This window comes from Rhinopithecus bieti, unplaced genomic scaffold (genome assembly GCF_001698545.2).
Source record: "Rhinopithecus bieti isolate Rb0 unplaced genomic scaffold, ASM169854v2 scaffold_17174, whole genome shotgun sequence".
In the NCBI taxonomy this organism is placed as follows: Eukaryota; Metazoa; Chordata; class Mammalia; order Primates; family Cercopithecidae; genus Rhinopithecus; species Rhinopithecus bieti.
The window spans coordinates 1,744,278-1,756,149 of NW_016808962.1; the positions used below are offsets into that span (position 1 = coordinate 1,744,278).

At 50.9% G+C, this 11,872-nt stretch overlaps 2 protein-coding genes across 2 annotated transcripts in view; both read right to left on the bottom strand.

The window, feature by feature from the left end:
- Nucleotides 1-11,872, bottom strand: part of PPP6R2 (protein phosphatase 6 regulatory subunit 2) — a 69,324-nt gene that overhangs the window by 26,426 nt on the left and 31,026 nt on the right. The window contains 3 exon segments of the mRNA XM_017888083.1: nt 223-288; nt 2,292-2,429; nt 9,144-9,330. Of these exon segments, the coding sequence (XP_017743572.1) occupies nt 223-288; nt 2,292-2,429; nt 9,144-9,330 (391 nt within the window).
- On the bottom strand, nt 10,933-11,660 carry LOC108539411 (voltage-dependent L-type calcium channel subunit beta-1-like). Its single transcript, XM_017888082.1, has 3 exons — nt 11,564-11,660; nt 11,276-11,385; nt 10,933-11,117 (listed from the first exon to the last, which is right to left on the bottom strand). Exons 1-3 carry the CDS (start codon nt 11,611-11,613, stop codon nt 10,948-10,950), a joined length of 330 nt encoding a protein of 109 aa, XP_017743571.1. The 5' UTR covers nt 11,614-11,660; the 3' UTR covers nt 10,933-10,947.

The window sequence follows — 11,872 nt, forward strand, 5'->3', positions numbered from 1 at the left end:
CTCCAGCCTGGGCAACAAGAGCGAAACTCCACCTCAACAACAACAAAAAAAACCAGCCTAGAAGTCAGTGCTTGATTAAAGACAGAAAAGTACCCAACGGATCCTCATCTTAGGAAAGGGATGACTTGCCCCTTCCTCGCTCCCTTGGCCTGCAGCAGTGGGTGGTCCAGCAGCCACAGGCCTGGGCTAGCATGCATGAAGCTTGGTAAGCAGCACACTCACATCTTCATCCTGGCTCGGGTGGATCAACTCCACAAGCCTCTGGATGACTTTCTCTTCCTTCAGCCACTGAAAGAGAAAAAGAGGCCTTTCAGTGTCGCTGCTCAAGTCTAAGTAAACAGCAGGAACCTTTCCCCTTCAGTACAGCACTGCACCCGTTTTCTAGAATAGAGACTCTGCCTAACACGTCCCAGACCCAGAAAGAACACAAATAACACACAATGACTGAGTTCTGGGAGGACCTGGAAGTAGCTGGAAAGATAGTAAGGGGTGACCACCATCCCTCTGTCCTAACGGTGCCCCTGTAAGCTCTGTCTTCAGGATCTCTCTCTAAGGACCAGGGTGCAAATGAGCCACACGGGCCACAGCTCAGGAACCTGCTGGATGCTGAAGCCAGAGAAGCCTCCGCCGTTCCCTGCAGCACCGGGGCCTTCCCAGGACGAGGATGAGTGAACCCCGGCGCAGCCGCGGGACACTGCGGGGCCAGGCTCCAGGGCAACGGGGCCAGTGTGAGTGCTGGGGTCCGGCAGGTCTGGGCCACACCTGGCTCCCACACCGCACTGCTGCGCCCTGAATTCCTTATCCCAGAATGGGATGACCTGTCCCCATGTGGCTCCTTTGTGAAGCGAATCCAGCAGAGCAGCTCAAGGCTGCCTGATGTACAGTTCTGCAGGCTTCCCACGGACAGCTGTGGCCACAGCGAGGGCTGACCCTGTGTCCACTGTGCAAAGGTGGGTGACGGTAGGTCACTTCCAGTGAGAAGCTGCTCCCTGAGGAGGCATATGAACCTCAGAGTGCGAGGGACCGCCTGGATGAGTCCAGATCCTAGGAGCCGGGAAACAGGCAGAGGGCCTCACAGTTTACTCTACTTTATTTTATTTATTTATTTTTTTTTTTGAGAAGGAGTCTCGCTCTGTCTCCCGGGCTGGAGTGCAGTGGTTTGATCTTGGCTCACTGCAAGCTCCGCCTCCCGGGTTCACACCATTCTCCTGCCTCAGCCTCCTGAGTAGCTGGGACTACAGGCGCCTGCCACCTCGCCCGGCTAGTTTTGTATTTTAGTAGAGATGGGGTTTTACCATGTTAGCCAGGATGGTCTCCATCTCCTGACCTCGTGACCCGCCCACCTCTGCCTCCCAAAGTGCTGGGATGACAGGTGAGAGCCGCCGCGCCCGGCCTCTACTCTATTTTATTTTATTTTATTTTTTGAGACAGAGTCTCGCTCTATCGCCCAGGCTGGAGTGCAGTGGCCAGATCTCAGCTCACTGCAAGCTCCGCCTCCCAGGTTTACGCCATTCTCCTGCCTCAGCCTCCCAAGTAGCTGGGACTACAGGCGCCCGCCAACTCGCCCGGCTAGTTTTTTGTATTTTTTAGTAGAGACGGGGTTTTGCCGTGTTAGCTAGGTTGGTCTCGATCTCCTGACCTTGCGATCCACCCGTCTCGGCCTCCCAAAGTGCTGGGATTACAGGCTTGAGCCACCGCGCCCGGCCTCTACTCTATTTTAAATCTCACCACAAACAAAGCTGGCCGAACAGTGAGCGGAAGTTTGTGCGGCATGGATTTCCCGGGCTTCTCTGGGGGGCATCCTCCGCTTTTCGGGAACTATAGCACCTTCTCTCACTGACTAAACACCATCAGAACAGACGCATGCACACTCCAGGGTAAACAAGGGGGCTCTGCAGGTAACTGCCATCCACCAGGGCTCTCCTGGCAGGCACAGGCCTGGACGCAGGGCCAGCACCTCACTGACCTCCTGCTCTAAGCCACAGAGGTGGGCGCTGGCAGGGGAAAAGGAGGCGAGGTAAGTCCATTTCAGCCTATTCACAGAGCAGGAGGCTGGACACTGCAGACAGAAGGGACCTCTCTGCTCTGCGCTTCTGAGCAAGTTGAGTCAGAACAGTGGAAAAGGTGTAGGCCATAATCCTTGACAAGAACCCCTAACAGCCCCATGGAGAAGTGCACGCTAGGTGAAGAGATGAGGGCCAGGCGCCCTGGTGCCCTGAGCTTCTGCACTTAACCAGCTGGCTTCCTGTAGCACCCCTGCCCTCGGGAACTGGGGGGACTCCCAGACTCACATGCAGGACTTCCTGCCGGAGCCCAGCTGGCTCCACACAGCTGACCAGGCGCAGCAGCAGGTCCATAAGCGCTGAGGTGCCGATGTGCTTCAACACCAGGCTGATGAACTTGTCCTTCTTCTTCAAAAATGTAATCACCTGAAATCACACACACCTGAGAGGCAGGCAGGGCTGACCCTGACAACTATGAGACTCCTCCTTCAAAAACTCTCATGGGAAAGTTGAACCGTTAATTATATCAAGCAGAAATAATGGAAAGACCCAGACAAGATTGTAAGAAAGCTCTCTCAAGGGACAGGCAGAGAATTCTACCAGGCAGTGGTGTATGCGAGGGCCTGGTAGGGGGAGGCCACTGCACAGGGACAGCTATGGCTCTGCACTGACAGGACACAGCTGTCCCAGGCGGGGCACCACAGGCTGCGTGAGAAGCTGCCATTCAATACCTACTGGTTCGGGTTTTTCCAACAGAAACGAATGGTGTAGACAGAGCTGAGCTGAGCTGATGGCCATTGCTGGCAGCCTCAGGCCTAGAACACACACCCAGGGAGCACAGAGCGCACAAGATGCCAGCTGCTGACCAAAACCAGTGAGCAGCTGAAGGGGAAAGAAGACTCAGGTTTTAGAAAAGAAAAAGAGGCATTCTGTGGCTGGCTGATGACCAGTGCCAACAAAGTGTAGACAGCTAAGCGTGAGGCCACAGGGAGGCACAGCACCCATCACAGACGCAGTGAGCTGCTCAGAGGGTGGATCTGAGGTAACAGTGGGAGAGTTGAAGGCTGGGCGTGCTGCAAATTCAGCTCAACTCAGCCTACAGAGATAAATGTCTGCTATGTCCAGGCTACTGGGCTGGGGGCTGGGGTAGACCCAGCCCTCCACTGGAAACAACGGGAACACAGAGAAGGCCCACCTGGCTGCAGGGCCTCAGTCTCACTCCCCAGTGCTGTGACAAGGAGGGAGAGTAGGAAAAGGATTGGTGGGAAAAGAGAAGGGGAAGAAGGAAGAGGAGGGGAGGAGGGGTAGGGGAGGAGGAGACGAGGATGGCTCTTCGAAAAGGATGATTAAACTTCTAGAAAGACTAAGGGCAAAACAGAAGGTGCAAATAACAATATCAAGAATGAAACAAGGGACATCCCTAAAGATCCTACAGAAATAAAAACCACGATGAGAGGTTTGTAGTTTTTTGTTTTGTTTTGTTTTGAGACAGGGTCTCACTCTGTCACCCAGGCTGGAGTGCAGTGGTGCGATCTCAGCTCACTGCAGCCTCCATCTTCTGAGCTCAAGGGATCCTCCCACCTCAGCCTCCCACAATGCTATGATAACAGGCAGGAGCCACCACACCTGGTGTACTATGAGAAATTAATAGAAACAATTTTATGCCAGTTTTTGTAAATTTAGAAAAGAAATTTCCTTAAAAAAAGCACTTATCTAAACTGACAAGAAACAAAATCAGAATAATTCCAGAACATAATAAAACCCCACAGAATCTAGAATTAATAGGCTCTCTATACAGAGAAGGTTTAATGGCCTTACCAATACATTCTTCCAAACATTTAAGAAAAATAACCCTAGGCTGGGCGTGGTGGCTCACGCCTGTAATCATGGCACTTGTGGGAGGTCAAGGCAGGCGGATCACTTGATCTCAGGAGTTCAAGACCAGCCTGGCCAATGTGGTCTCCACTAACAAGGTAAAAATTAGCCAGATGTAGTGGTGGGTGCCTGTTAATCCCAGCTACTCGGGAGGCTGAGGCATGAGAATTGCTTGAACCCAGGAAGCAGAGGTTGCAATGGGCTGAGATCGCACCACTGCACTCCAGCCTGGGGGACAGAGTGAGATTCTATCTCCAAAAAAAGAAAAAAGACCTCTATTTTTTTTGAGCCCATAATGATCAATGGATCATATTCACATATTCACATCAATATTCTAGTTGTGATATTCTACTAGTGTTTTAGAAAATGTCACCACTGGAGGAAACATGTCAGAGCATACAAGGATTTTTTTTTTTGGAGACGGAGTCTCGCTCTGTCCCCAGGCTGGAGTGCAGTGGTGCGATCTCAGCTCACTGCAAGCTCCGCCTCCCAGGTTCACGCCATTCTCCTGCCTCAGCCTCCCAAGTAGCTGGGACTATAGGCGCCGCCACCATGCCCAGCTAATTTTTTAATTTTTACTATAGATGGGGTTTCACCGTGTTAGCCAGGATGGTCTCAATCTCCTGACCTGTGATCCACCTGCCTTGGCCTCTCAAAGTGCTGGCATTACAGATTACAGGTATAAGCCACCGTGCCCGGCCTTTTTTTTTTTTTTGACACAGAGTCTCACTCTGTCACCTACGCTGGAGTGCAGTGGCGCGATCTTGGCTCACTGCAACCTCTGCCTTCAGGTTCAAGTGATTCTCCTGTCTCAGCCCCGCCAAGTAGCTGGGATTACAGGCATGTGCCATCACACCCAGCTAATTTTTATATTTTTAGTAGAGACAGGCTTTCGGCATGTTGGTCAGCTGCTCTCAAACTCATGGGCTCAAGTGATCCACTCACCTTGGCCTCCCAAACTGTTGGGAGGAGTGAGCCACTGCTCCTGGCCAAGGATTTTCTTCATATTATTTCATACAACCTCATGTAAATACAATAATCTCAATCAAAATTTCAATTAAAAAGATACCATTTAAAGGCCGGGTGTAGGGGCTCATGCCTGTAATCCCAGCACTTTGGGAGGCCCAGGTGGGTGGATCACCTGAGGTCAGGAGTTCAAGACCGCCTGGCCAACATGGTGAAACCCCGTCTCTGCTAAAAATACAAAAATTAGCCAGGCGTGGTGGTGGGCACCTGTAATCCCAGCTACTTGGGAGGCTGAGGCAGGAGAATCACTTGAACCCAGGGGTGGAGGCTGCAGTAAGCTGAGATTGTGCCCCTACACTCCAGCCTGGGAGACAAAAGGGAGACTTTGCCTCAAACAAAAACAAAATCTTTGTATGCTTTGACATGTTTCTTCCAATGGTGACATTTTCTAAAACACCAGCATAATATCACAACTAGAATATTGATGTATATGAGTATGATACATTGATCATTATGGGCTTGAGAAAAATAGAGGTTCTTTTTTCTTTTGTTGGAGACAGAATCTCACTCTATCCCCCAGGCGGGAGGGAGGCTGAGGCACGAGAATCACAAGAATCGCTTGAACCCAGGAGGTGGAGGTTGCAGTGAGCCAAGATCGCACCATTGCACTCCAGCCTGGATGACAGAGCAAGATTCTGTCTCAAAAAAAAAAAAAAACACAAAACACTTAGAATAATACAAAGATATCAAATACCTAAGAATAAAATCTGGTGAAAGATGTTCAAGACTGCCATACAGAGAACTGCAGTGTATTTCTGAGAAATCAAAGCAGCCTGAGCTACCGGCTGTGCTGCTGTGGTGTGAAATGGAAGTGGCTGTGCTACAGTAAGGCCTCACTCACACCCTCCATGGCTGCCTCGCTCACACCATCAGTGGCTGCTTTTGGCCTGTTCACACTTTGCCAGACCCAACTACAGCCAACACAAACCTCATCAAAATTTCAGTAGGTTTATTTTTGGGGGGCAGGGTATGGAGAGGGAGAATGTAGAAACTGACAAACTCATTCTAAAATGTGCTGATTCTAAAACAATCAAGAAAAAAAAAATTAAAAAATACAAAAGAAAAAATAAAAACAAAAAACAAAATAGGCCATGTGCAGTGGCTCATGCCTATAATCCAGCACTTTGGGAGGCCAAAGCAGGCGGATCACCTGAGGTCAGGAGTTCAGGACCAGTCTGGCAAACATGATGAAACTCTGTCTCTACTAAAAATACAAAAATTACCCCAGCGTGGTGGCGGGCGCCTGTAATCTCAGCTACTCAGGAGAATTGCTTGAACCCCGGAGGCAGAGGTTGCAGTGAGCTGAGGTCATGCCATTGCACTCCAGCCTGGGCAACAGAGCAAAACTCCGTCTCAAAAATCATCATCCTTATCATCAGCCAGGTGCAGTGGCTCACATCTGTAATCCCAGCACTTTGGGAGGCCAAGGTGGGCAGATCACAAGGTCAAGAGATTGAGACCATCCTGGCCAACATGGTGAAACGCCATCTCTACTAAAAATACAAAAATTAGTTAGGCGTGGGGGCGCACGCCTGTAGACCCAGCTACTGGGGAGGCTGAGGCAGAAGAATCACTTGAGCCCAGGAGGCGGAGGTTGCGGTGAGCTGAGATTGCACCACTGCACTCCAGCCTGGCGACAGAGCAAGACTCTGCCTCAAAAAAAAAAAAAAAAAAAAGAAAAAATTAATAATAATCAAAAGGCAAAGAATCATAAAACAATCTTGAAGAAAAACAAAGAGATATAGAAGAAATGTGATTAGCCATGAACAAATGACGTGGAATCTGAGTGACAGAGACATGGGGGTTCATGAAATATTTTCTCTAATTTGTAGACATTTGAAAGAATTCGTAACGAAGGGCGGGGAAAATGCGGAGAGCCGTTTCACGGAAGCCCCACCTTTGGGCTACTCCCACAATTTCAGGAAACACAGGAGGACGGCTCATGGCATCCCTGCCTCACGGCTGACCCTGAGAACAAACCAGCTGCTGGGTGATGGAGAGTTTTGCTCTTGCTGCCCAGGTGGAGTGCAGGGGCGCGATCTTGGCTCACCGCAACCTCTGCCTCCCAGGTTCAAGCGATTCTCCTGCCTCAGCCTCCTGAGTAGCTGGTATTACAGGCGCGTACCACCACGCCCAGCTAATTTTGCATTTTTAGTAGAGACGGGGTTTCTCCACGTTGGTCAGGCTGGTCTCAAACTCCCGACCTCAGGTGATCCGTTTGCCTCGGCCTCCCAAAGTGCTAGGATTACACGCGTGAGCCACTGCGCCCGGCCAATAGAATAAAATTATAACAGTTCAGTTCATATTACTTTAACGCCTTAAGTACTGGGTAAGGGAATGGGAGAAAAATATTATATGAAGCAGTAAAATTATTAAGAAAATATCTGAAAGTGGCAGAGGAATAAGATCAGCTTATGGCAAATTATGAGACACATGCATCTAGTCACTGGGCTGCAAGGGCTAGGTAGTAAAGGTTTTTACAACTTCTACTACCACCCCACAGCCTCGACAACCCCCCAGCCCACACCACAGCTCCCCGCTGCCTCCACTCCCATTCTGCCAGCAGCCTCCCACCCAGCACCACCCACTGCTGCTGGTGCCCTTCACTTACACACAGCTTCAGAAGGAGCTGAGGTGAGGCGGTCCCCTGGGGGCCCTTGCAACTCTCAGATTTATGGCACAAGGGAAAACGGCATTCCACTATACACTCACATGCACACTGAATGTCGTCAAGGTGAACCGCGGCCTTCCTGGGGCTGCACTTTCTCAGAGCTCAAAGCAGATGTGAGATAATGGTTTGTGCCCTGACTGAATGTTTGATGGTATGAAACAATTATGGTTACTATTTTTGGAGTGTGATCATAAAATTCTGATTATATTTAAAAGAACAAAGTCTTTATTTTAGAGATACATAGCTGGGCATTGTGGCTCACACCTGTAGTCCCAGGACTTTGGGAGGCTTGGGCAGGCAGATCACTTGAGCCCAGGAGTTCGAGACCAGCCTGGGTAACATGTAGAAACCCCATCTCTAAAAAAAAATTTTAAAAATTAGCCAGGTGTGGTGGTACGTGCCTGTAGTCCCAGCTACTCAGGAGGCCGAGGTGGGAGGATCCCCTGAGCTTGAGGAGGTTGAGACTGCAGTGGGCTGTGATGCAGCAAGTGGACTCCAGCCTGGGCAGAGCGAGACCCTGTCTCAAAAATAAATAAATATACACACATACTGAAATCTTTATATAAGAAATAATCTGATGTCTAGGATTTGTTTTAAAATACTCCTGTCGGGGATGGGCAGGTGGGGCATGACACAGAAAGAAGACTGGGCATGTCGGACCGCAGGGTGCAGGCACAGGGGCCACCACACCTCTCTACCTGTGTGTCCACAGCCTGGAGGGGCAGAAGCCCGGGTCAGGTTACATGTGAGGCAGGAGCAAGGATGGACTCCAGGAAGACCCCGCTACAGCTGGCTGAGATGAATTCACTAACTGCTTTTGCAGAAGTCTAATGCGAGAAGTTATCTTTGTTTTGAAAGAATAAATGCTCTGGACAGACAGACACGCCACCCACACAGACGAAGCTGCAGACCTGAGAAGGTGGATGTCCAACATCCTGCCATGAAGCCCCAGGACCTCATACCTTCACCTGGTAGGTGACAGCACGAGATGGCCTACTTTGGGGCCCCGTGCAGCTTCCAGGGATGGCAGGAAGTGGTGCTTATTCCAGAGCCAGTTATAACCTCCTTTTTTTTTTTTTTTTTTTTTTTTTTTGGGACAGAATCGCACTCCTGTCGTACCCAGTCCTGGAAGTACAGTGGTACGATCTCAGGCTCAGCAACCTCTGCCTCCCAGGTTCAAGAGATTCTCCTGCCTCAGCTTCCCAAGTAGCTGGGATTACAGATGCACACCACCACGCTCGGCTAATTTTTGTATTTTTAGTAGAGACAGGGTTTTGTCATGTTGGCCAGGCTGGTCTTGAACTCTTGACCTCAAGTGATCTGCCCAGCTCGGCCTCCCAAAGTGCTGGGATTACAGGCATGAGCCACAACACCCGGCCAGAAACACTCCTTCAAATTCCAGTTCCCAGATTGGCAAAACCCCCACTGCTCCACATGTGTTGCACAGAAGAGTCACAAATGCTGTTCCTACTGCCTGAGGATGAGTCGCACAGCCAGGCCCACAGCAGGACACGTCAGCATCCACCATGACAGTGCCCCAAATCACATGGGCTTTGCACATTATTTACCTGTTCAGTTTTTCTTGCAATGAGATTGCCAATGGTCTTGCTGAAAAAACTGGCGAGCAGAGGATTGAGAGGCGGCTCATGGTCCAGGAAGTCATACAGGAGGCTCAGCAGGCTCTCGTCCCCACCGAGGCGGTCGCTGATCTGTGGCACATCACAAGTCAGAAGCTCACAGGCTGTGTTTGGATATCTAAAAGGGCACAGTCCAAGCACTGGAGGTGAAATTAGACTTCTCCAACTCTTAGGAAGCTGCTTACGTAGTCTGTTTCTTAGGAAGCAGACCCACGTGTTAAAAACTATAGACCTCAGAACAGAATAAAAACGTGACTACCTAGAAGTGAGTGACCAGCTAGAAGTTGTTTTTTAACGTACCTTCTATGCTCCTCATGCCCTACATGCTGATAGCCGACGTTTTCTGACCCTGCTCCCATTCTTTAAATAACTTTTCTCAGTCTTCTGGCTTCTCCTCTCTCCAGGCCTTCACACTCACCTGCCAGGTCTCTCACCTCCCGTCTCATCACACTGTTTCCGCGAGGCCACGTCTGTGACCATTTCCATCTTCCCCTCCACTGAGCCTCTCCTCTCCCTCTAAGCCGTGACTCTTCCATCAACACACACAGACCCAATCCATCCCCAGACGGGAGACACACCCCTCAGCAGGTCAGGAAGCAGCATGAGGGACGAGGCACTATGCACTAGGGAAGTAGCGTGAGGGACGAGGCACTATGCAAGAACTTTATGACTAGGAAATACCAACACCTGTGAATAATGCACTTTTCATCTGATTAAAATGACCAGATACAAAACAATCTATAGCCCAGTGCATGTGATCCCATGATGACATCACTGTGCTCCCTCTTTTGCACCTGGTAGACAGAGGTGGGTGATGGCCATCGCCCTAGGAAAGGCACACCCCACAGCCCACACAGCCCTCAACAGCAGCCCCCACAGCAAGGCCTGGCAGGTGACCCTGCTTCTGGGAATGCTGGAGAGAAGCACAGGGCCCAGCAGGTGGAACCCAGTGGGAGCATCCCGTAGGAATGGCTGTCTCAGAACAGGCCTGTCCTGACACCAGGAAGTGACCTGTCCTCTCTGTGTCTGGGTTTTCCCATCTGAATGTGCAGGTAAGGACAGGCATGGTGGCAGCTCACACCTGTAATCCCAGCACTTTGGGAGGCCGAGGCGGGTGGGTCACTTGAGCTCAGGAGTGGGAGACCAGCCTGGGCAACATGGTGAAACCCCGTCTCTCCAAAAAAAAAAAAAAAAAAGAAAGAAAGAAAAGAAAGGAAAATTAGCCAGGCGAGGCGGCGCGTGCCTGTGGTCCCAGCTACGGGGAGACTACGGTGGCAGGATGGCTTGAGCCGGGGAGGCAGAGTTTGCAGTGAGCCAAGAACACACCACTGCACTCCAGCCTGGGTGGCAGAGTAAGACCCTGACTTTAAAAAAAAAAAAGAAGAAGAAGAAAAGAAAGACCTCCCAACTGCCAAGTAGCTGGTGGCACTGGAACAGAAAGCACAGAATTCTTTCAGTCCAAGGGTGGGAGGTCAATCAGAGTGGAGACAGGGGACTGGTCTGCATGACCCTAATAATAGTAAATAATAGCTAACGTGTTATATCAGACCATTTGCTAAGTGCTATACATTTATATGAGGTTGAAACACTTGACACTACCATGGAGCTTTACAGAGAAGGAAACTAAGACTCGGGTAGATTAAGTCACACAATTAGTAAGCCATGGAGCTGGGATTTAAACCCAAGCAGCCCGACTCCAGAGCGCTCCTTTTAAACCATGCTGTCCCGGCCAGGGTCAGGCTCCTGCACCCACCTTGGGAGAGGTGATCTTGATGTAAACAATGATGGGGGCCAGCGAGGTCTTGGACAGCTGGGCGGGGTGGTTGATGGTGTCAGCATCCAGAGCAACCAACTGAAGGGTCCGGGCCAGCTCGAAGATTCGCTCGATTTCACTCTGCACCTCAGCTGGGGGCACGGAGTCATGTGGATGGGGGAATGTCAGGTGGCCTCCCAGGAGGTACTAGGTAGAGGGAACGCTTCTGGAGATTTCCCTGCCCACTAACTCCCACCCCTCCCACGTCCAGCCCAGAAAGGGTGAGTAAAGACAGCAGGGGTGGGCTCACCCAAGCTGGAGCGTGTGTTGGAGCGCTCAATGATGATGTGTTTGCTGGGGTTGTTGAGAACTGAGCGCTTAGCCAGAGAAATGTCTGCCGTCACACGAGTGATGGAGATCCTGGGGAATGGGGCAAGAGGGGAGTCAGGGATCAGGGTGGGCTGGAATGCCCTGCCCACTCCCCAGTTCCAGGCCCGCCTTCTGTTCCTCAGTCCCAGGATTGTGATTCGAGACATCCTGCCCATCCCCAGCAGCAGAGAGCAATGGCAGGTGCGAGGAGCAGCTCCCAGGGTCTTACCTGCCATCAAACCGATGCTTCAAGAAGTCAAATAAAGCTTTCTGCATCATGTCTGTAACCTGGGGGTGGGGGTTTGTGGGGAGGGAGGGAGGAGAAGGCAGGCATTTAAAGCCACTCAGACTCTGAGCAGTTGGGTATTTGTACCCTCACGTTCCACTTTCTTCTGAACAGGACTTTATGGCGGGCGGGGGTCTGGGTCTGAGGGGTCTCCACTGGGGTCTCTGGTTCCAAAGGTCCCTGTAAGTGCCATCTCTGGGAGGACTCTTCTGGGGGTTTCTTGGGGGGACGGGGCTCCTCTGTGTGGGTCTT

Coding starts and splice junctions, on each gene's coding strand:
- LOC108539411 (XM_017888082.1), bottom strand. CDS start 11,613: ATGATGCAGAAAGCTTTATTTGACTTCTTGAAGCATCGGTTTGATGGC. Junction 11,386..11,563: donor AAGCATCGGTTTGATGGCAG/GTAAGACCCTGG, acceptor CCCATTCCCCAG/GATCTCCATCACTCGTGTGA. Junction 11,118..11,275: donor CAACACACGCTCCAGCTTGG/GTGAGCCCACCC, acceptor CCGTGCCCCCAG/CTGAGGTGCAGAGTGAAATC.